The 24,399-nt window shown below is 37.2% G+C and overlaps 1 protein-coding gene across 6 annotated transcripts in view; it reads left to right on the forward strand.

Moving 5' to 3' along the window:
* LOC135699602 (hippocampus abundant transcript 1 protein) overlaps nt 1–24,399 on the forward strand; it is an 86,945-nt gene that overhangs the window by 47,752 nt on the left and 14,794 nt on the right. For 2 of the 6 annotated variants that reach the window (XM_065219902.1, XM_065219901.1), the window contains exons 2-11: nt 7,006–8,253; nt 8,640–9,496; nt 18,659–18,754; nt 19,292–19,482; nt 19,555–19,696; nt 19,766–19,957; nt 20,019–20,227; nt 20,290–20,376; nt 20,457–20,554; nt 20,619–21,008. In XM_065219902.1, coding sequence (XP_065075974.1) covers nt 8,190–8,253; nt 8,640–9,496; nt 18,659–18,754; nt 19,292–19,482; nt 19,555–19,696; nt 19,766–19,957; nt 20,019–20,227; nt 20,290–20,376; nt 20,457–20,554; nt 20,619–21,008 — 2,326 coding nt within the window. In that variant the 5' untranslated portion in view covers nt 7,006–8,189. Of the gene's footprint in view, nt 1–7,005; nt 8,254–8,639; nt 9,497–18,658; nt 18,755–19,291; nt 19,483–19,554; nt 19,697–19,765; nt 19,958–20,018; nt 20,228–20,289; nt 20,377–20,456; nt 20,555–20,618; nt 21,009–21,243; nt 21,306–24,399 lie in introns of all 6 variants that reach the window. The other 4 variants (XM_065219905.1, XM_065219904.1, XM_065219903.1 and 1 more) reach the window with 4 other exon arrangements.

Consider the following 24,399-nt stretch of genomic DNA (forward strand, 5'->3'; position numbering starts at 1 on the left):
TCTGTTCGCGCACGGAGCAAACGGTGATTTTGCCGTTGTTCCTACTACCATAGCTTACAGAGTTATTTTTTAGAATTTCTATAAGTGTCATTTGAAGAAAAATGTTTGAATTCTTTTGCTGCAATTTTCCGAGTGAAGAAGTTCTAGTATAAAGCCTGAGCGAGACATATTATGTTACGAAGCTACTTGAATATAAGAAGCAGATTCATGCCAATAAATAAATGTCCGATCTCAAACTCCTTACATGCTCCATCATGCTTGGCATGCAAATTTTTGACACCGGACACAATCAACGAACTAAGATGATACGTCCAGAGATAAATTAAAAATAGTTTCTGCTCTTTGTGCTAGCTACACCAAATTTGTTAGGACATCGTAGAATACCTCGGTTAGTCTGTAAAACATAAAGATCTGACTCCATACCTCTCACGCCAAATACAAAGTACCTAATTATCTTAGTGATTATTCATCTAGCTCAAACATTTCTAGGGGTAATCATCATTATCATGAGTTCAAATTTAAGTCGCAAATGTTCTAAGAGTGTTAAAGTGACTTCATTAAAAAAGAATAACGATCTGAACTCCAGGCATTTTGGAAAACCAAATAATCCAAATCAATGATATTATGGGGCTTCCTGATAGAATGGTGAATTAAGAATTAAGGGGGTATTCCCGATCTTTTTTTTTCAAAAAATCAAATTTTTTTTTTCACGTTTTTTTGTCTTTAGACTATATACTTTCATCCCCCCAAGCCGTTTTCCGATCAGCGAATTCGGTGTCCAGGCATAGCTGACTAATGGTAAGAACCCCCAAATGGTTTTAACTAAAGTCAAAACTTTAAACGCGTTTTTCTCGAAACCACATTTTTTTATCGGGCGAAGATTTTTCTCAGAAACTATAAAAGATATTGACTTGAATCTTTGCGCATTTTGTTCCTTATTAAATTCTTTGGAGCTTCTCCCACTTTCAGCCAAAAATATTAACATTTAACATTGTTTGAAGCACCTTAAAGCTGCAAAAAAAGCGGGCTAAAAATCGCCTGTTTTTTTCATATGGCCGCCATTTTGTTAATTTGCAAGATTTTTTGCTGCCAACGGGAGAAGCTCCAGAGAATCTTATGCAGATTATTAATTTCATCACGAAATCTGATTCAGATGAAGCCGTTCCAGAGAAAAGTCTTCGCCCGCCAAGGGGTTTGCGGCGAACAGGGGTCTGTTTGCCGCCATTTTGTGACGTCAATAATGTCTTTTTTTATGTCGAAAAAAATTTATTTGTAAACTTTAATGTTCAATAAACAAGAATCCCAAAGAGTTAGGCGCATTACTATTCATTTTCCTTGAAAAAAAATTAATTGAAAAACAGGCCGAAAAAAGGCAAAAGATTGGGAATACCCCCTTAAGTCGAATAATCGTATGCCATGTTGAGTCTGCAGAACTTCAAGAACAGATATCCAGGATGATTTTGATAATCGAACAATGTTATTTTTAAACACAATTGATAATTTTAAATTATGTTATGAACGGAGACTCAAAATGCTCAAAAGTGAAAATCGGACAAGATTTAATTTAACCTGTAAAATATCTTCAAGACAATAATGAAAATGAGAATGATAAATATGTTTGTAACACATCTTTGTATCCATTGGAGGCGAACCAGCCCAAGGCTGAAAGCCTCCCTAATAAAGATAAATAATAATAATAATCTTTGTATCCCACAAAATGTTGTTTGACTTATAGACCTTTAAGATCAAAACTCCAGGAAGATAAAAAAAAAAAATAATACTGCGTTTCTCCTCTTCAGGTACCATTAATACATGATTTTTCCGACTTAACAAAACAACATTTAGGCTCATTTTTGCGAGACTCTTTGATTTTATACGAATTCCATGAAATTTTTAAGATCTGGATCATCACGTTTTTTTTTTTTTTTTTCCTTTATTAACGAGACTTTCAGCCTTAGGCTGCGATCATCACGTATTGTAGAGCAATTCTGCTGGCAAAAATATATGATTATCTATAAACGGTCAATTTCGAACGTCTTTTTTGTATAAAGCAGAGGTGATTTTTGGGTTGGGTTTTTTTTTTAAAACCGGTAAAAAACCGGGAATTGAAAAATTGGATTTGAATGGACACCCTGTACTAAGTACCAGCATTAAACAAAAAAATGTTCAATATCTCTAAAATGTATACCAAAATCTTACAACTTTTTTGAAGATCGAGATTTTTCGAGAAAATTTTCCTCGTTCCAGAATAATGCTAATTATTGATACGATCCAGAACACTGTCTCTTGCAGAGATATGAAAATTTGTCTATGTTTGAAGTTTTACAGAAGTTTCTATATTCGAGATCTTTAAAATTGCTTATCTTAAAATTGACGAATTTGTCCAAGACGTTGAACATTTTTCTCTGCGCCTCAATATTTTTCTATTCCTAGATTTCGTAATAAATGTCTATGTTCAATCGTTTACATCCCGAAATTCAACCAATTCGCAATCTGAATCTAAATTCAACTTATTCAACCGTTGGTTTCCAAAAAATCGTGGCCGAAAAATGAGGAATTGGAGGTTACAAGTTAACCTATTGATTATCCAATTAATACTGATTTTACGAAAACAAATTTATAAGATCCTTCGACCATTTGTTTTATTAAAAAAAAAGCTTGTAACATACTCATGGTGGTTTGGGAATTTATAATATTTGTCAAAGCGGATCGCATTCAACGATAATTAACATCTTTCCGATCAATAAATGTCACTATTGGTCACTTTTTTATTGTTTTAAAAACACTATTTGCTAACTTTTTTCGTTATTGTAGTCAATACTATTGTATAAAATACCCATTACCAGCCCTGCATATTGTAGGGGAATTCTGCTGACAAAATTTTATCATTAGCTCTAAAGTGTTATTTTTGAACGCCTTTTTTTGTTAAAGGCAGAGTTTTTTTTAATAACCGGGAAAAAACCGGGAATTGAAAAATGGAATTTTAATGGACACCCTATTAATCATTTACTGAAAACACTTATACGGACACAGTGAAAAAAACTTAACAACCCCCTACTCCCCACAGCTTTCTAGATTCATATTGAGGTCCCCAACAACTGTGCCAAATTTGATCGAATTTGTTTACGATCTGGATTTGCGGGAGAGCTTTATAAATTGTATGGGTAACGGCCGAGAACAGTTCAATTGTTTATCAAAAATTAAAAAATCGCTCAATTTTTACCAAACCTGGAACTTAGATAGAGAAAACAATACAGTACAAACTTTGTTGAATACCGCAAATCGATTCGACTTGTGCAAAAAGTTATTGTTTGTTATTTATGTTCATGTATTCCGTGCATACCTACTATAAGCTACAAGTAGGTATACGCAGAGCATCAGGGCGATAGTAAAAAAATAGCTTTTTGCTCAGAAGTCGAATGGATCTGCGGTATTCAACGAATTTTGTATAATTTTCTTATTCATAATCTCAGATTTGGTGAAAATTGAGTCGTTTCTCATACATCTTCCTATGTACATTTTAAAGTTTTTCCGCCAATCCAGACCGAATTAATTACCCGAATTCATTCAAATTTGGCACAGTTGCTGGGGATCCTAATACGAATCGATAGAGCTGTGTCAGGGAGTGTGATCCACCATACAAAGTTGACACACCCTAACATATACATCGAGAAAATTATTTTTTAGAGAATTAGATTAAAAACAAAAATTCATACTGCAATAGTTTCTAAAATTCTGAATGCGATTTCTAGAAAATACATCAAAAGTTCTGACTAGTGCCATAGTGAGGTGATAGCGAAAGTGGCCTCCGCCAAGAGTGAATTTAAAGAGTTTCTACACAGAAAAAGTTCTGAATTTAACTGTCGCGTAAAATCTCCTCTCGTTTAATTTTGAGATATAGTTCGTATAAGCAACGAAATTATGTACAAGCTAGCACACAACATTGCTCATTTATGCCACATTTCGCTTACGGCAAATCTAGTGTTAATAACGTGTGCGCTATATATCGAAGGAATTTAGATGAATTTTTTATACTACGATCCATAAATGATATAAATTAACTAATTGTAGACCCCTTACACATAGCCGGTCACAACTTCTGGTTGTGGCAGGTCGTTCATGCATCTTCCCTAAGCTACTTTTTTTAATCGAAATTCATTCTATTGACATTATACCAATTAAGAAAGGATCGGAATTTATATATTATGTTTTGGTAGGAAACCCCAAAAATTTTACTCAGAATTTTCCAGATTAAAAAAATAACAATATTCTAAAACTTGTTAATTCAACAGGATTCCAGTACATTAAAGAGTTGTCAAGAGAATTCTGAGGAGTATTTCAAGGGAGTTCTGACCACAATTCAAAGGTTATTGTTTGAAGGATCCCGAGAGAATTGTGAGAAGAACTTGTGGTGATTTCTGAGTAGAATTTCAAGATAATTCTTAAACTTATTTCAGAGGAATTGGGAGAAAATTTTAGAATGATTCTAATGGCAATTCCAAGAAAACTGTCTTTGTGGGAAATGTTGAGGATAATTCTAAAATAATTCATAGTGATGTCTGAAGATAGTTTCAAAAAATTTTGAAGAGAATACCAAAATAATGGAGCTCTGAGGATATACTTCTAAGATGATCTCAAGGAATTTCTAAGAGCACTCCACTAGAATTCAATGGAACTTTGCATAAATAGATAACGTATTCATACGTGACGGAATCCATTTTTGAAGTGACGGATGAAACGTAAACAGCTTAAGTTAAGTTTTCTTTATAAGGATGGCTTTCAGCCTGAGGCTGGTTCGTCTCCGACAGAAACGTAAACAAACATGTCACGTACAATTATGTACTCCGAGACCTATCAATATGTAACACGGAGGGAAAATATGTATGATTGATTTGAAGTTCACAACTTTTATGCATGAATTTTATGTCATAAGTGTAGAATTTTGAGAATAATTCCAAGAGAATTTTGATGAGACTTTCATGTGACTTTCTAAAAAAAAAAATCCAAGGCGATGGAATTCTGATAATAATTGTTTCAAGGGAATTCGTAAGATAATTCCATACCAATTCTAAAGTGAATTGCATTAAGATGATTGTAGGGAATATTCTAGGTTATTTCTAGAGGATATAAAAAGAATTACGGACAGCAATGCAAATTTCATTCCAATCGAGGCGGTTGAAGAAAGATGAAATTAGGTATATATTCAATTTGTGAGTAAAATCAATGCGTGGATAGGGGAGGTTGTAGAGTATTGTGTATTTAAAGGGTGTATTGTGTATTTAAATTTGATTAGTGCTTCAGTTTTACTTTGGAATAAATTGGAAAGGTGTCCTTTTTAAAGGACAATACAGATATGATTCTTAAAACTGCTTGTAATCCCTCCATATCTGCGGTGGGTGGTACCGTCCACTCACCGCTATTTCTCAGCTGTCCTTCAACCAATTACGCTGATTTTTTTATGTGATTAGTTTCAATCATAAACTAGTTATATACAGAAAAACAGCTCAAATGGTTGATTGAAAATTAGTTCTACCAACCGCATTTGTTAGACTTTTATTGTATTGTGATTATCCAAAAAAAACTCAAAACTCAGGCTTTGCCTGCGTGTTTGTCTTGCAAAATTCAACTGCACACCATGAGTTTTCTGGTTGTAAAATGATTTGCTGTTTATTTTAGTGTTATTAATTGTTATTAGTGTTGTTTTTGTATCAGTGCATGGAAAACTAATTAAATCTCGCGTAAAATTTTGTAATTAAAACTTGTAATTTCTCAAGCATTAGATTTGTTTGCCAGATTCGCATGCGAGTTTATTGAAGCTTAATGCTTAATGAAGGAAATTTGAGAATGATTTTCCGAACATACATTTTAGATTTACTTCAGATATTATTGTCATTTCTCAAACAAAACAAAGGAAATCTCGTTTAATTTACAGTAAACTAGAGAGTTGCTTCAGACTTCTGTTTTGAGAAAAACAGATATTGCGAGAGCCAGCATTTCTAAAATTTTAGTAATTGCCATGATATGTTTCAGTGCGTAGGTACGTAGTTCGGCCCATGTCATAGTAGAATACTGTACTTACGAAGAAAAAGGACATTTGTTCTTGATGAGATTCCGTGGTATCAGATACTCATTTACCATATGTAAGTATGGGTTTAGGGTAAGGTGGGACAAGATGGGTCACGGGGAAGGATGGGCCAGCTAGTGCATTTAGTCATTTATTTGTTTGTCAACCCCCATAATGCTTTGTATTTTCTACATTCAGAACAAAAAATAACTCAAGTAGCCCCGTGACCCATCTTGCATCACCTTACTCTATATTAAAAACCTACCTACATATGAGATCGCTTATGCCATATGTACGATTTCTTTTTCTAGGTATTTCAATTTTCACCTCACATTGGTGGCAGAGAATGAATTCTTTAAGCATGGCCATCCGATTCCTACCGTATGTCATAAGCAATAACATCATGAAGCCTTACGCGCTCTTGATTCTGTCACGTAAAAGTCGCTCCATGTGGGTTCATTCCTGAGTCTTCCTATACTCAGACAATAAACCAACCGAAGTTTCGCGTGGGGCTGGGAAATTCGGAGTAAAGAAAGCAATTTTCCGCCCATCATAAAAATTACACGAGATGATGTGAAATGTAGTCCACGAGCTCCGTGAAGGTCGCCTGGTAAACAGGTCAAGGAGATTTCGTCCTGATTTGCTTGAGCACATCTGCACAAGAAGAACCAACCACAAACGTTTTCTCAACTTAAAAAAAATCTCAGACCATTTTTTGACGACTGGTAGTATCTGTTTTCTTGGTGCGTTTCTTGTCAGCCCCCATGGAGCTCATCGTTGTTGTTTTATGGGTGTCTATAATTCCGAGCTTCCCCGCTGTTGGAAAACTGGGTCAGCGCTTTGGGCATTGTCGGCGAAATTCACACAATTCTGGCATTACTGATGTTACATTAATGAAAGTTTTCGTTTGGTAATAGAAAGATAATCCTTGTATTCAACAGCTCGACAGATGTAAACAGAAAAGTGAATACCAGTGAAACAGGAACAGTACAGTTGAATATTTTGCCTACATACCAATACAAAAATCAATATTCAGTGCCTGAGAAATAGCAGTGAAAAAGTGAGAAATCGAAGGAAAATATTTACTATAACCAGAAGAGTTAGTTTTATCCAGAGAAGATATTATAAAATTACACACCGAAACATCACCCATATCCTCACAAAAGCAAAGTGCGACAAAGAAGGAAATCTGAAACCATCCATTCGGAAGCCCACAACCGTAACCAATAGCCAACAATTGAAACTCAATTAGCCCACAGAAAGCACAGCATAAAACATTAAGAATCTGAAACAAAAGTTAAAATTACACAGAATGCGAAGCAGTAGCAGTAGTTCTGATTCAACTATCTCAGAGCATAAATCCATCAGCATGTATGCGCATTAGATGCCCTCGTCCGTTTGTTGTTCATTGCAAATTGAGTGTATTGGCGCGTGAGGTTAAATTTAGCACGCCTACAGCCGCCGCCTAAGACGACACGCATTGTAAGAGGTTATTGAGCAACAGTGTGGCCCTATCAAGTCGTTTATAATGGAGCAGAAGCATGGAGATAAGATGGTTGTAATGTAAATCGTGCACCGTCATCATCGAAGCAACGAAAGCGCACATACACTACCGACATAGAAGTTGTGCTCTGCTAGTTGTACAGCTTTTGAGGCAGGATATTTGCATACAGATTGCCCACTAAGGTGTGTGTTGTATGATGTTTGTTATTGTGCCGAGATCAGCTGAATTAGAGGCCTTGCAGCGTGGAGGCGAAAGGGAGTGAAAGTGGTACCTATCTATTTAAACCCTGACAACCAGCGCAATTTTTATCGCGAATCGCAGCACTATTTTCTATATTTAGACACGTTTGTACACAGCATAGAACAGCTTGATTGGGAGTAGACTGCTGCTGCTGCTGTAGCTGCAGGACGACGGGGGTGATACATAGTGTAAGCTGCATCTACGTGTTAAAGCTTCAGTTTGCTGCGCTTCAATGAATTCGATTCAGCAGTTGCTGCTGTTGGTGCAAACGACGACGTTGGTGGGAGGTGCAGGACTAGCATTTGGAGCAGTGTCCTTGAGAGCTACCCACGTGACTGGTGAAACTAAAGGAGGAACAGAGCGGAAGTAGACATTGTCAGGATGGAGCATATGGACCTGCCACGGGAACCGTCCAAAGAGGGGGAGGTAGTGGAGCAAATGAAAGGTAGATAATATTTTCGTTGCTTTGGTTTTGAACACGAACAGAATTATGGAATATCAAAAATAATTGAAATGCAGAATGATTATGAGAATATGAAATGTGGAACTAAACATAATTTGAAGCACAGTTAGGAGATAAACCATGTGTTTATGCAAATGCATAGTCAGAATTTTGAAGTCGTCGTTAATTTCAGGAAATTTTCAAAGACCTTACATATCTTATAATTACGGTAATGTAGGTAAATTCTACGCAGTTTTGTTGACGCTGCAACAGTACTTGTATTAATTAGCGAACGTATTGAAACCATGAATGAACGGAAATTTGAAACCCGAAGAACATTTTTCTAAAATCTTCCATCAGTCTAACCGGCTTTTCCCAAAAAAAAACAGGAACAACCCATCAGCGGAACCGAAGCGAATGTGATGAAGTGATCTGTGATAGAAGCAACGTTGTTACCAATAACGAATGTTTAGCAATGAATAATAGTACAGGAGAAGATGGTGGAGTTGGACCGGAAGTTAACGCATGTGACATTAGTCAACGACCGTCGTTGTACAACAATCAAGCTCTAACCTGCAGTCGGAGCAATGTGGCGATAACGCCCTTGTCGATATCCAACGGTGGTATAGAAAGCTGCTGCAGTTCAGTGCAGCGGCTCGATAACTGTGTCGACCCGGATGAAATTAGCAATTACCTAAGCATAAACAATAGTCGTAGCAGTAGCTGTTGTGATATTCCCGAGGAAACCTCGCCCATGATAAACGGTAGACGGAGAAGCAGAAATGGTGTCGAAGATGACTTGGAAGCAGGCGTGCATAAGCAAACGGTTAACCTACAGCGAGAACCGCGACGGCATGAATCGGATTCGTCCGTTTGCTGCGACATTGAAATCGATACAGGTGCTGAAGAGGACGAAGAAGAGGACGATTCGATGCTTACGTCGACCAATTCGGCCGCGACTACCGCTACCATAACGTCCAATAAGTCCCAACTGAACGTCCCGGATGTTCTGACTGGGCTGGACACTAGTGTTAATATTGTTGATAACCCTGTTAGTGATAGCAACGAAAATAGTGTTAGTCATGCGCATAGTGGTGGCATAGGTGGAGCGCCGCCGCATAGTAAAATAACAACGACGCCTTCGAACCTAAGCAATTGTAGTGGACTGCCAGCTGTGACCATGGTGCAGCTCAAGCAGAAGCAGAATCTCATCTACTTTCTGCGGGTGATCTTCAATCATTGCAAGGTTAATATCAATATCAATTTCAATTTATGCCACATGCTCTTGCTTTCACAAGCACTTACTGCAGCCAGTGTTGTGAAAAACCTGAAAGCCTCAAATCTCATGCATGAGTTTATTCAACAACGCAATAATCACCGATGAGATTTCCGGATGACAAATTCATTGCTTCATATTTTGGCATTTTTCATTGTTGTTAGTCTTATTTGCATTGCATTGTTCGATAGAAAGCTAATGAAACATACATGTGCATTGATGTTTGAGCGGTTTTTATGAGTTTTTCCTTGGAATGAATTGTTAGCGATATGAATGTGGGTGTGTAAAAATGCATGATAGTTCCAAGCGGAATTGTAGATTCGCACGTGAGTTTATTCTCTCAGATTTTTCGAACACTGATTGCAGCAGATAATATCCAATTAATCATTTTCCGTAAAACCAGCTATATTACTGTGCAGCAGCAATTTTTACATCAAAAGGGAGTGAAAGGCTTTCACCAGGAGGTCATTGGTTTGCCGTACCATAAATCATTCTGGTGCTGCTGCAACTACTGAGAACCAATTAGTCTAATTGTGTGCCTTTTTGCTACCAGTCAGTAGTCAGTTTTTTTTTTGGTCTCTGCCAGTAGTGGTATATCATTTGAACTTTTTGTCCTTTGGGGACACATTTTCCCCGTTTTGTTGTAAAGGCTGCTAGAACGATCTCGTAAGGTCACATCATGTACTATAAGGATAAAGCTAGCAGTCAGAAGATTGACATCGGTGGTTGAACACAGAGGATTGCTCAGACTTCGACCGAACAATCCATTTATGGCATTACTTGAAATAAGCGGATTAATTTTAAAATTTGTTTGATCTTGGATTGGGATTTTTAGTTGTAAGATTAGTTTCTTTGGAGAAAACAGGAGCAGCATGATTGGCTCGTACTCTAATAGTCTCTGGCCGAAAAATCTTCTATTCCAATATTATTATTTAATAATAAAAAAAATCGCTGACCTTGACATAGATTAAGCGCTTAACCCAATGCACATATTTGCTGGCCAGTTTTAATCACATTAGGGTAAATACCTGTGGGTGACCCAGCAGTTACACGTCCATATCGCAATCGCAAACTCCTAAAACATGGAAAGCAAGCTCTATAAACTTAGATTGAGCTTGTTTTTGTGCTTCCTTAAAATCCCTCGTTAGTTAACAGTTTAGCATGAATAACAATTTCAAAATGGTCGAATTTCTCATTTACACGATAAAGGCAACCTTCTACTTCATCAAACGGTGGGTGTTGTTTTGTTAAACTAGAACTAATTATGTGGGAAGCATTGCGTCTTGATTACTCAAACGGAACTAGAGTTGAAGCCTCAGATTGCCTAGTCAGATAAGGCAAGAACATCTAAGTCGGAGGTGATGGGTTCGATTCTCGTTCTGGTCTAGAAAATTTATCGGGTTGGACATATTCTCGGCTTCCCTGGTCATACAGTATCATTCCCAAGTAACAATGTTGGTTTTATGAGGGTTCTGTGGAGCATAATTTGGACTTGTAGAATGCTTTAAAACCTCGATAAAACTTGCAATGCTACTTGGTTTGTGCTTACAACACAATGTACAAACTCATGAACTGGTTGGCATCGAAAGCTCTTAATAATAACCGTGGAAATTCTTCAAAGAACACTAAAATCAGAGCAGGCATACGCTCGCATAAGAAGCGGAAAGCAGGAAGACGAAGAAGAGTTCAAAGTAAGGGCTGGCAAATATCATTTTCATTGCTCGAATATTTTCGTCAAAATTTCATCTGCTTCTTTGTCATCACAGATCGTGACTTTGTTGCGAAAAATAAATTGATACCACAATGTTGCTTGTTATAATTCATCTAAATCTGCTGGAAATTTTACTGTTAAAAATTGAAAATGTATTGTCATGAGAGCATTGTCATCGTTTGTCTTTCTTACATACAGCTTCTGTGAACAGTGCTGACTTTCTTCTAGTGTGCGTTTATTAGGCTGCATTCATTGCTCACTTAAACGTTGAGAAATTCTATTGAAATACTTAATTATATTATTAGATCCGTCTGATGATGAGGCTTTGAGGGAATAGACCGTCATAATATTCGACAAGGTATTGTTTATTTAAAGCAACTTGCCAATTTTGTATCTCTAATGGTTCATGTTTTATATCAAGTTTAAATAAGTACCTTAGGGTGAACTTTTTCTGCATTAATTTATCGTAAATGATGTATTCTAGACCCATTTAGAACTTTTGATTACGCATCTATTTGGTCAAGTAACCTATTTGGTATCTCTTTTGCCTATAACCGATTTGTATGTATTTCACACTATTACGCCTTAATTTCACCAACACAATATGCATTGAAACATCAATTTCGATTGCTGCAGGAAGTGTTTTCTCGTTGTTCCCCCAACTGAAAATATTAACAATTGAAAATGACTTTATTTTTGGAGATAGTTTACAGTTACTTTTTTTTTATTAACGAATTAAACGAGGCCTTCCTGCAGCAAATATGCAGTTTAATAAGTAGAAAAAAAGTTGCAGAAGACAACTTTCACGTACAAATGGAAATAAATGAGTTATTCTATAAAACACAATTTTTTAGAGCACCCTATGCTATAAAAAAATAATCATAACCTTTTCCACTATACAGTCAGGAATCCTTATTGCCGGGGTAACGGGGGCGTGAATAAATAACCGCAAATAAGGACACCCACAACTTATGGGATTTTCACTAATGGAGGCTGTGGTGGATTATCTAATTTATTTCAATATATAAAGCTATACTGTCTTCAACAAAGTTTTTGTACTGAGATAGACCAACAAGCCTGTGTCATTGGATTCAGGTTTAATTGGGAACTACGCCTACGCGCTAGAGGCGCTTCACTTTTATGTTACTTATGACGGGTGCTATAATATATGGATCTTAGATCCAACATAGAATATTTCATGATCCTGGCCATGTAGAAATTTACTGTCTTCAGCAAAGTTGTTCAAGTGACCAAGTCCTTTCGGATGGTGAAATTCAATTTTCCAATAATTGGAAATTGTACCACTAAATCACATGAACGTTATGCGCCCAATGAAATCTATATATATACTAGAAACTAAATGAAAACTTTTTTCAGTGTATGCTATGTACTTCAAACATGTATTTGAAAATGCATCATTCAAAAATACCGTAACGCATCGTAAAGACAGCACTTTCCATACGAACAGAACAGAAAAAAATGAATCTATGACAAAAGATCCAAAGGACAAAAAATCGGAAGGCAATAGGTCGAAAGGACAAAAGGTCAAAATCCAATTTTGAAGAATGAGCATCTTTTTAAGGATGGTAAATGCAGGTTTCGTGATTGTAAACATTTTATATTAATTTTACTGTAATGAAGGAGATTGAGACTTTTCGCCGAATTGGTCGTTTCACCGAAGGATGCTTCTCCGTTGAATGTCCATATGGAGATCGCATAATCACAATCTAAACTTTTTTACCCTTGACCAAAGTATATGTGCAAATCACTTTATCTTAGCGAATTCAGTCGAGATAAATCGAAAGGATTGGACAAATGTACCAAAGAATTCAGAAAGAAACACGTGCTGAAGCGTTTGAGCCAGGGTTTGAGCATGAGCTTATTTGGCAGTATTTGATGATCAATTAACCGAATTGTTGTAAAATTGTTGTCTTTTTGTGAACATGCCTTTTTGCAAAACAATCGTTTGCCTTACAGCTTTGCTGAACACAACATTTACATTAATCATTTAAAAAAAATAAAAATAGTTGCATTTAATTCTACTCATGTTTAACCTTAATCAATGAACGAATTTTCCAATACTTAAGTTTTCGTTTCAAAGATAGTGTTTCCATAAATATGGCATTGTTATTTATGAAGAATATTGTTTTATCTACTTAGGTGTCATCTGTTCAATCTCGCACAACTCATGTATCCAATGAAACAGTTTCTTCAGTTTTCGATGAGCAATCTACCCTACATGACAAACCACAAGGCCACAAAAAAGAAAGAAAATATCCGATTGTCTAAAAATACTCAAAATGCCCGTTGCATAGCGTTAACTCAAAGAGAACCTTTACCACTCTTGTTAAAATCGGCACTATCCTCAGCTATCAAGAACAGGAATTCTGTAATAGCTAAAATAAACAAGCATATTGTAAATGGCGGAGAAAAATGGGCACAGGATATCTTGAGGAAATTGCACAGTTTTAAGAAAACTGCTGTTGCGTCTATTGAAAAATGCCTCATGCTTAAGACGTCAATGGGGCTGAGTCGTAGCCAAGTATGAGGGATTTGGAAGGTTCGCTACGGACCACCTTGGATTTAGATTGTTACAGCCTTGGAGAAAAGTATCTCAGTACTGTGATACCATCATTCCAGATTTCTCTGCACCTAATTGGGATCAAGGTTGCTTGTCATCAAAGTGTACGGTTAGAGATTTGGTTACGTGTGATATGTATCGAATCAGCGAACTGGATGACGTTTCTATGAAAATTACATCGTTCAATCGTAAAGATTTAAAATGTATGCTATTCGCAACGCCAGGCCCCGATTCTGCGAACGAATTCAGTCATTATAATATGGCTAAAGTATTGAGTAACGATGGTTCCTTATTATCCGAGCACTATATGAGTCTTTTATTGCAAACCGATGAAGGAGAAGTTATTTGGAAGAATCCAAATCTTCAGGCAAGTTCATTCTGCCGGATAAGATCAATGAGCTGGGTAGGGGAGACTGAAAGAATCACCAAGCAGTTCTTTGACATTTTTTTTCGCAGAAGTAGAGGCAATTAATAGCAACCCGGTTACAGTTGTTGTTGGAGAAGTCACGCTGCATATGACAGTATCATCCCTTTACACCATGATAGATGGTAAGGTAGCAAACGCGATTGTTGGAAACCGTGATACTCATGCTCGTCCACTTTGTGTCACGGGTTCTGATAATCGCATTGGTCCATCGTACTTTCATTCTCGATTGAACTGTGTTGAGTGGTCAATAAGAATGGTTGCCAAAAAATCAGTAAAGTGTAATCTAGCTCTCCCCTAATAAAAAATAACCATAAACGAACGATAACCCAAATCATTGAACTATTCCACAAATGGTTTGGATGATACCCAGAACACGTCGTTAAGCAAATTAACCATACAATTTTTATTAGGGTCCCGCATCCACTTGTGAAAGCAAAAGCTCGAGAAATGGCAGATGAACTGGAAAATCACTTTGGGTCAAAATGTTTATTTTCTCATAATTTTCATTCCACTGGTCCACTGTGAAATGTAATGGAGCTTAAAATGTAACTTATGAATACGGAAATATGGAAGTACGAACGTCCGAAATATGAAAGACTTGGAAAGCAACATTACAATACTATCCAAACCTCCTTTTCGTTACCTGATACATTTTGTACTCATTTTTTTTATAATTATTTTTCTTATTCTTGGTCTTCTTCATAGATGGCTGTTGGATTTTTTTTACTATCGGGTACGGGGCGAAGCGTCTCAGATTTTTATGAGATTTTGCCGGCAGGTAGAGATTATAATACAGTGGCGTCGCGTCCACATGTGCAACCTGTGCACGACACAGGTTTAAATAATTAAAAAAATGCGTTTAGATTTTTATAGATTTTATGGTCACCTTATAGCTGTACTTCTTTACTCCAGACCACAAGTGACCATGAATACACTATTTTATAGTGTGGTTCAATTAAATCTTCGACCTTGGTTTGCTTCAAAAAGGATTAAATTCAGTTCGGATGGTCTGCCTAATTCCTAATGCATTAATTTCTAAGCATGTCGATAACACTACCATGACAAAATTCGTTAAATAGTGCTCCTAAAAGCGATCTTTTTTGGGTGGCAAGTTTGTGAATGGTCAAATGCCTGTTGTAAGCCAAGTAGACCTTCTATCACCTCTTGAAACAAGTTTTCCACAATACATGGCGGTTTGCACCACTAGTTGTAATTGAAGCTTTCAGCAGTCACGCGTCAAACGGGAGCAACACGGAAACAGCAGTCTGGTACGCTTTGGACGTTATCATACTTGCAGACCGGTTTGAATGTGTGAGTTTAAATTAGAATAACTTTTGTGATGTATGGGTGCCCAAAGCGTGCATTTCACGTTGTGCACTTGGATATCTGATTGCAGACAAAGAGAGTAATGGAGAAAGAGAGTGCTCTCTCTCTCTCTCTATTACCGATAGTTGCGCCGGTGCGCCTGTCAACACTTATGAGTTTCCCCTGGTTCATTCCGATAGTGTTGTTCTGATGAATAAAGAGTTAATTAATTCAAGTTTCCTACCCAGGGACCATACATTTTCTCTAGATTTTGACACTGTTTTGTATCAACAAATGTTTTCGGAAGTGTTTGACGGATATTCTTTATTACACTTCAGTCGAAAGAGTTTGTCTTTTGATAAAACGAGAATTTAAGTTGAACATTGCATTAGGTCCTAAGTAACACTGACAGATTCTCTCCGTCGACCTTCTCTTTGTATCTCCACAGCCATGTAAAGACATTCCGAGGTATGTTCAGCACACTGATCGATAAAAGAAGCTTTTTTCTAGCATCTAATATGACAAACACAACAAGAAATGGTTATGTGCTCAAGTTATTAACGAAATAGAAAGTCGACAAAGAGAATCGATCAATATTACTTAGGACCTAATGCAATGTTCAGCTTGAATTAGTTAAGCTTTGCAATTCCTCCTACTTCGGTTAGCGCGAAAAGGACCATATAAGTTTTGTTTACACAAGATGATAGGCCCTTCAAATGTTACGTTAGGTAGTGATTAATATAGTAATTGAGAATATGTCCCTCAAATTCATGGAGCATTGAAAAATAAAACAAAAACTAATATGTGGTGTTAAACTATAACGAACAAAGTTTGGTGCACAGGTAAACAAATGAGGCACGCGACGCCTCTATTATAAAGGGTGATACGGTCAAAATTTGGTCAAGGGAAAACGCGTGTAAATCGGTGAAATCGTTTATTTAAAAAATCAAATTAAATTTCTTTTTCAAGTTCAATTAGTATAAAATTCAGGAAAAATATTCAGTTAGGCTTCGGCTTTTCCAAATCCGAATTGCCGGGCCTTACGCTTGACCCCTGCCATCAGATTTTGTACAGCCACCTTGTCCACCTTCTTCGCCGCAGAAAGCCAGTTTGCCTTGAACTGCTGCTCGCCCTTAGCAGTTTTTTTTTGGTCTTTTTTAGGTTCCGCTTGACAATAGCCCTGTATTTCTCAATTGGGCGGAGCTCTGGCGTGTTGGGAGGGTTCTTGTCCTTGGGAACCACCTGCACGTTGTTGGCGGCGTACCACTCCATGGCCTTTTTACCGTAATGGCAAGATGCCAAATCCGGCCAAAATAGTACGGAACAACCGTGTTTCTTCAGGAAAAGCAGCAGACGTTTATTCAAACACTCTTTCACGTTAATTTCTTGGTTGACAGTCCCGGAAGCTATGAAAATGCTGCTTTTCAAGCCACAGGTACAGATGGCTTGCCAAACCAGATATTTCTTTGCGAACTTTGACAGTTTCATGTGCTTGAAAACATCTGCTACCTTTCCCCTTCCTTTTGCCGTATAAAACTCCTGTCCCGGAAGCTGCTTGTAGTCGGCTTTGACGTAGGTTTCGTCGTCCATTACCACGCAGTCAAACTTCGTCAGCATCGTCGTGTACAGCCTCCGGGATCGCGCTTTGGCCGTCGTATTTTGTTTATCATCGCGATTTGGAGTCACTACCTTCTTGTAAGTCGATAGTCCGGCTCTTTTTTTGGCTCGATTCACGGTTGTAGACGATACACCCAGCTTATTTGCGGCATCTCGGAGAGAGAGGTTAGGGTTTCGCTTGAAACTACCGGCAACTCTCTTTGTCGTCTCAGCGGCTTCCGGTTTTCGATTTCCCCCCGATCCAGACTTCCTGGCTGTCGACAAACGTTCCCCAAACACTTTAATTACATTTGTAACGGTTGATTTGGCAACTTTTAGCGATTTTGCCAACTTTGCGTGCGAGTAGCTCGGATTTTCGCGATGCGCGAGCAAAATTTTGATACGCTGCTCTTCTTGCTTGGATGGCATTTTGACAACTGAAGAGTGAATTCCAAAATCAAAATAGGAGCAACATTCTACACACACACACCTTCAAAATGAGGGGTGTTCAGGTTTTTTAAATGCAAAATTTGATATTGACCAAATTTTGACCATATCACCCTTTATGAATGGAAATTTATAAAAAATTCGGGGTGGTAAATTTTAGTTGAAATTTTTAGATTTTCCCGAACATCACGTGAACATTCATAACTCATCATTTAATAATAGCATGCATATAAGTAAATTATTTCAGCAATGCACAAGAAATATAAACTGAAAAAATGTTTCAACGAAATTTTTTACGGTAGAGGAAAATCGAATGGAAAGTCAGGGAAATCTATTTTCAAGGTAATGATTTTTCTCATGCTTAAATACTTTTTATCTTTCACTGGTGAAAGTTTCAGAGTGCTTACCGGTTTTGCTGAGCTATGACCAACAAACTAATTAACAGTCATAGGATAAAATTTACATGATTTTTTCAAACAGTAAGATGGGGCAAGATGGGTTTAAATTTAATAATTTAAATGATTAAATCTGTTTTACAACGTCAACAGGAGCCATGAAGCCCCAATGCAGATTTGAAAAGAAAACAATCATTAGTGTTGTAATGAATCTGTTGATTTTGACAAACACATACATTAATAAACTAGCTGACTCATCTTGCCCTACGTTACCCTACTTGGGTTTTTTTCAGAGAACATATAATTAAACGTTTTAGAGTTCCTTTAAGGGATATTGATAAAGTCCCGAAAATGTTTCAGAGGTAAATTAATTGAACTTCCTCGGAAGTTATAAGAATTTAACTAAAACATCCTTAGAGAAATCGACAGACCGTCCTTAGCCATGTTGAAGTATTTTAAACGAAGTTCGGACAACTTCAAGCGTTTTAAATTCCACCTATAAAGATGACATGTTTGGTCCGTTTTTTTTATTCAGGTGCTAAATGATCATAAGATAAGCATTTAATTACTTTGGCTCACTTTGCTGGCGATGCTTAAACTAGTTTTTAATCCATCATTTATATTCCATATCACAAACATGTTCTAATTTTCTTTCCATTTTTTCCCACAGAGTTCCGGTATCGGTGAGCCTAGCGTGTATCATGCCTTAGTTGTGATATTTTTGGAATTCTTCGCGTGGGGTCTGCTCACGATGCCCGTGATAAATGTAAGTACCGTTTGTAGTTATGGAGACAATTCAAGAATTACGAAAGCTGTTTTTTTTTGGGATTTTTCAACAAAGGCCTTCCCATCCCCAAAGTAAGGCTTAGTGTCATATAAGACGAGATACCCCTTCCCCTATTAGAATTTTTTTTTAAAATTGATTATTGATTCTAAACTTGTTCAGGCTTAGTTCTGTTAACTTCATTAAACGACACAAAATAAATTTTTCTTCCCCCCCCCCCATTTTTAAATGTCGCCATAGTATACACACACACGTGACAAAACAAATCGCCAATGCACGTCTCTACACTCGTGTGTAGAAGTCAATCCCTGGGGAAACCTTTCACGCAATCGACTATGCTTATCTACCCTCTGGAAGTCCAGTAGTGGGCAAAAATAGAAATTGCAGTTTGCCGAATCTTCGCATAGTATAACCCACCCACTCGGTGTTAAAATATAACACTCATGTAATCGATGTTTGTTTTTGTATCTTCCTGTTTCGTTCCATCAACCCTACGTCTGCGCTCGTTTTGGAACACAGGTACTGAATCAGACCTTCCCCGCTCACACATTCCTGATGAACGGTCTGGTCATGGGCATCAAGGGCATCCTATCGTTTCTAAGCGCCCCGCTCATCGGTGCACTGTCTGATGTGTGGGGCCGAAAGTTTTTCCTACTGATAACAGTGTTCTTCACCTGCGCCCCCATACCGCTGATGTCAATCAACTCGTGGTAGGTGTCAACGTGACATGCTATACTATTATGCCATTCTGGAGGTTATGTTAATTTTTTGCTTTGTTTTAGGTGGTTCTTCGCAATGATCTCAATCAGTGGAGTGTTCGCTGTAACCTTCTCGGTGGTGTTCGCCTACGTGGCCGACGTAACGACCGTGGAGGACCGTTCCCGGGCGTACGGTCTGGTGTCGGCCACATTTGCTGCTAGCTTGGTGACTGTTGCCAAATATAAACAAAATATTCAATTGATTTCTAACATTTGTTTTTTGTTTTGTTTTTAGGTCATTTCACCTGCCCTCGGCGCCTATCTGAATGACAAATATTCAGAACCTCTTATAGTAGCTTTAGCGACAGCGATCGCAGTCCTAGATGTATTTTTTATCCTAGTGGCAGTGCCGGAAAGCTTACCGGAAAAGGTGCGGCCCAGTTCGTGGGGTGCACCGATTAGTTGGGAACAGGCCGATCCCTTTGCCGTAAGTCCTACTCCGTAAAATCTGCTAACTTATTGACCCATTTATCCAATAAAACTAACAGGCATTACGGAAGGTCGGTTTGGACCAGACCATTCTAATGCAGTGCGTGACAGTATTACTATCCTACTTGCCAGAAGCCGGACAATATTCGTGTATCTTCGTCTACCTAAAGCTGAAGATGCACTTCAGCTCGGTAGATGTGTCCATCTTCATTGCCGTCGTTGGTATACTGAGCATACTGGCGCAGGTTATTCTAGGTGATCTAATGAAGTAAGTGTGTAGCCACGTGTTGTCTTTTCGTCAACTCTCAATATTGGTTCTTCTCCTCGCAGGGTACTTGGTGCTAAGCGTACTATAATAATAGGATTACTATTTGAAATGCTACAGCTGCTGTGGTATGGTTTTGGCAGTCAAACTTGGTAAGTAGAGCCGGATTAGAATTATCGTGACCTTGAACACGGGTTTCTCTATCGCCAAATTTGTTTTCCTCCATCTACAGGATGATGTGGGCTGCCGGAATCCTAGCGTCACTTGCGTCAATTACTTATCCAGCCATTAGCGCATTCGTCTCGATACACTCAAATCCAGATCAACAAGGTAATAAAACCGTGTGATATAATCGTTTTCGTGATTCTCTAATGCTTTTCCAACGTGCTTTCAGGCGTTGTTCAGGGCATGGTGACGGGAATGCGTGGCCTGTGTAATGGGCTTGGGCCGGCCATGTTCGGTGTCATCTTCTACGTTTTCCACGTAGATCTGAACGATGAGCACAATGCAGTGGCCAGTTTGAACTCGGCGGTCGGTGGCAGTGCCATTGGAGTCGGCAGTGGCAGCGCCCTAGGCAGTTTAGATGGTAGTAAATTCGTACGGAACGAAACACTGCACGGTTTGGGTGGCAGTCATCACATCATTGAGGATGAGTACTCACAACTGATGCCCGGTCCACCGTTTGTGTTCGGTGCACTGATGGTGATCTGTGCAATTGCCGTGGCAGCATTTATCCCGGAAGCGCCCAGCGATAGCATCCGGCGACCTTCGGGTGAGAAAAAAAGTAGTTATTCCAGTTTTTTACTCCTTTTTTGGGCTATTATTTTTTGTTCGCTTTTGGTGTGTGCCATCATTTATTTGGGGTCATTTTGCGTGTATTTGTAAGTTAACAACCACTACCTTCTCCGATGCATTCATTCTAACCAAACTGACACGGATTAAAGTCATGGGAACAATAACGTTGTAAACGAATTTTATTTAGATTTTTTTTTGTTTCTCCAATTTTCCTTTATTTGCAGAATCGGACTATAGGAGCCAAGATAAATTTTCAGTGCTTATTGGCGATTGATTGAGTCAAAGCGTAAGAGTTCGTTTTTAAATCCATTGTTTTTTTCATATGCAATAAGTTGCTCCGCCTCACACTTATATTGTATTTTGTTTGGGTTTTGTTTGTTTGCTTCTAGTATGACACACTAGCCAAGCAACATTTTTCACTAGTCAGAGCTATTTTTATATAAAAACATTAATCTCATGTTTTCCTGAAACACTGTGACACTCCACGTTTGAAGGAACTGCCGAAAGTTGTGGACCTGCGAAGGAGTGAATGTAATTATTTTGATCTTGTGTTGTTTACAGACACTTTCAATATTTTTCCTAGTTTTTCTCAGCTACTAGAATAGTTGTTTTTTTTCCTCCTATCTACCTACATATCTATTGTTCATTTTGTTATTGAGTTAGATAGTAGTTCCAGTTTGCTTTTTTCTATCGCTCACGATTATTTTTAATAGAACAAACAATCTTACCCACCATGTGTACCATAAGAAAGAGGAACTACTATCCTATCCAAAAAGATGAAACCTGTTTAAAATTACCGGAGATAGCAACAAAAATAGTGAAAATGTGATTTTAGTTTGGTGCTTGAAGTGTTAACAGCAACTTACATCGACGCCGACTTCTTATGAATCACTTTTCTGCACTCCAAAAATCTTTGCGTTAATGATACGTGAAGCATCACAAGTCATTTTTTAGCTGACGAAGCATATTTTTTTTAAACTGAATAAGCTCTTATGCAGTTTTAGGGCCGATTTCGTCAACCTTAAACTTTTGATCGGGTTTAAGTTAAGCGCAGGTGAAGAAATCAACCCCTCCTGTAACCACTGTTATGTATTTCCATCCATCAGGGTAGAGTTCAAGTATAGATACAGAGGGGTGTGCTTGGGATATTTTCACGAAACATTAAAAGTCATTCCGGAAGATCGCTTATGTTTAACGTTACCCAGTAACGCGCTTCTCAATCTATGGGTTGCGACCCACTTGTGGATCACGGGTTGCCTTCATGGTTTTAAAGTTCGTGCAAAGTTTATCGTAATTATAAATTATGCTGGAATAATCCATATAAGTAAAAATCTTAGCCTTTACTCTTTTTCCATTACTTTTTTTCAAATTATTAAAAGTTTGCTAATACTTGAACAATTTTTTAACGAAATTGATAGAAGCATTCAGACTTTCGAAAACATCATACCAGAATATTTATTTTCTTAAATATTTTCCCGTTTCAAAATTGCCAATTTGTTATTATTATTAATGAGTTATTTGGGCGTTTTTAATGTTAAGCGTGTTCAGAGCTGTATTATCATTTAATGGAGGTTTGCAGGTCATTTTTCATATCTTAAGGCCATTTTGGCTTTTTAAAACCAGTTTGGAAAGGCTGAATATAGAACCAGTAACGCTGGTAGATCTTCTTTTCGTTGTGCGTTACTGGTAGAAGATCTACCTCCAAACCCTAGTCCTGACAACTTCAAACTAGGGGAACAGGATTTTTCAGTAATCAAAGGAAATTATTTTAGTCCTTTATACTTTTTATGCCTTGTTAATAGTGACAAGACTCCGAGAAGTAGTCACAATGCCTGTTGAATTGTGAAGTTAAAGCGATACTGTTCGTAAGGTGTGCACCCGAGTGCAAGAACATAGTTGCAGGGCTGGTAGCAGGTCACTTTTTAGTGACTTGGTCACTATTTTCAAGTCAGTCACTAAAAAGTCATTTTTCATCAAAAAGTCACTAAAGTCACTATTCTTTAAAATTTAGTCACTAAAGTCACTTTTTTACGACCAATGTTGAGAGTAAATAATTTGACTTTAAAGACTCAGAGTAAAGTCTGACAAGAAGAGTTGCGAACATATGGAAACGTTTACTGTTCACGAAATCTAATATTTTATTTTATTTTATCTTGAAATTGTTATTGTTGTTGTTGTTGAGATTGCTAAAAAAAGTTTTAGATCCAATATTCTGGCTGTTTTACATTGAGATCTTGAAAGTTATCCAAGCCTACACTGCAACTAAAAGTTACTTAAAATTCACCTGAATAGACATGTTCATATTTTCCATCATACTTTTCAGGTGAATATTACGTGTTACATTTGAGTGATTCACATAGAAATCAATTGATTTTCACAAAAAAAAATTATCTTACTGGATTTTGTAGTAATGATAAACTATAGATTTATATTTCGATTTAATTGAGTCATTAAATGATTGTATTCTAGAAAAATTGAAATTCACTCTTATTCTGCAATTTTATTTTTAATTTATAAATGAGTGTTAATTTATAAAAATTATAAAACTTACGCTTGAAAACATAAAGGAGCGCACTTTCTTCCATCGTCATTTTTGAATTACGAATACGACGAGAAAATTGAACCATGAAATCACGAAATACTTAACCTTCACCAGCATGACATGTGGACTGGATCAGTGAATCCAGTGGAATTCATTACCATGTCATTGAATTCCTATTTTGAAGAGGTTATCTGAATGTTCAGGTAAAAAAAAACTTTCTCTTTGGTTCAATGTATAATGTCAAAAAATTATCTAGAAAAAAATTGCAAGCTCTCAACATGTGTTCAAAGGCCAGAAATTTGAATAATCTTTGACCTCCGGTAGCTTTAGTATCCGTCCAAACATGCAGAGAAAAATAATCATGTCACAGATCTTTGAGTTCCTTTTTAAGTCCATTAAAATCTATTGTATTTTTCTCCATATTAATATTTCGGTAATACAAAAACAGAAATTCCAAGTTCAGGTTTTAGAAAAAAAAAATTAAAACTCTAAAGTGTATTCCTAAATGTGTAATTTTTCTTGATCGAGATTTTAAGTCCTAATTAAATTTTGTTTTATGTCCGTGATCATTCCATCTGGGAAAATTTTCCTCATGCCATAATAATGAGATTTTTTCTTAAACTGCGATCGGGAAAAGTTGTCCCAGAGTTATGATTCTTCTTCTATGTTACAGAAGATTCTATTCTTGGGACGAATGGAGCAAAGTAAACAGACTTATAACGTTATAGCGACTACAAAGAAGAGAAGGATCTTTTATTAATATACTCATGGCTAACTTATATCTATGTACATTTAATTCTAGACTGCAGTTCTTCATGTTTCTAAATGCATCGCTTCA

Source organism: Ochlerotatus camptorhynchus, unplaced genomic scaffold (assembly GCF_037179485.1).
Source record: "Ochlerotatus camptorhynchus isolate MF236.1 unplaced genomic scaffold, CSIRO-AGI_Acam_v1.1 ptg000112l, whole genome shotgun sequence".
In the NCBI taxonomy this organism is placed as follows: domain Eukaryota; kingdom Metazoa; phylum Arthropoda; class Insecta; order Diptera; family Culicidae; genus Ochlerotatus; species Ochlerotatus camptorhynchus.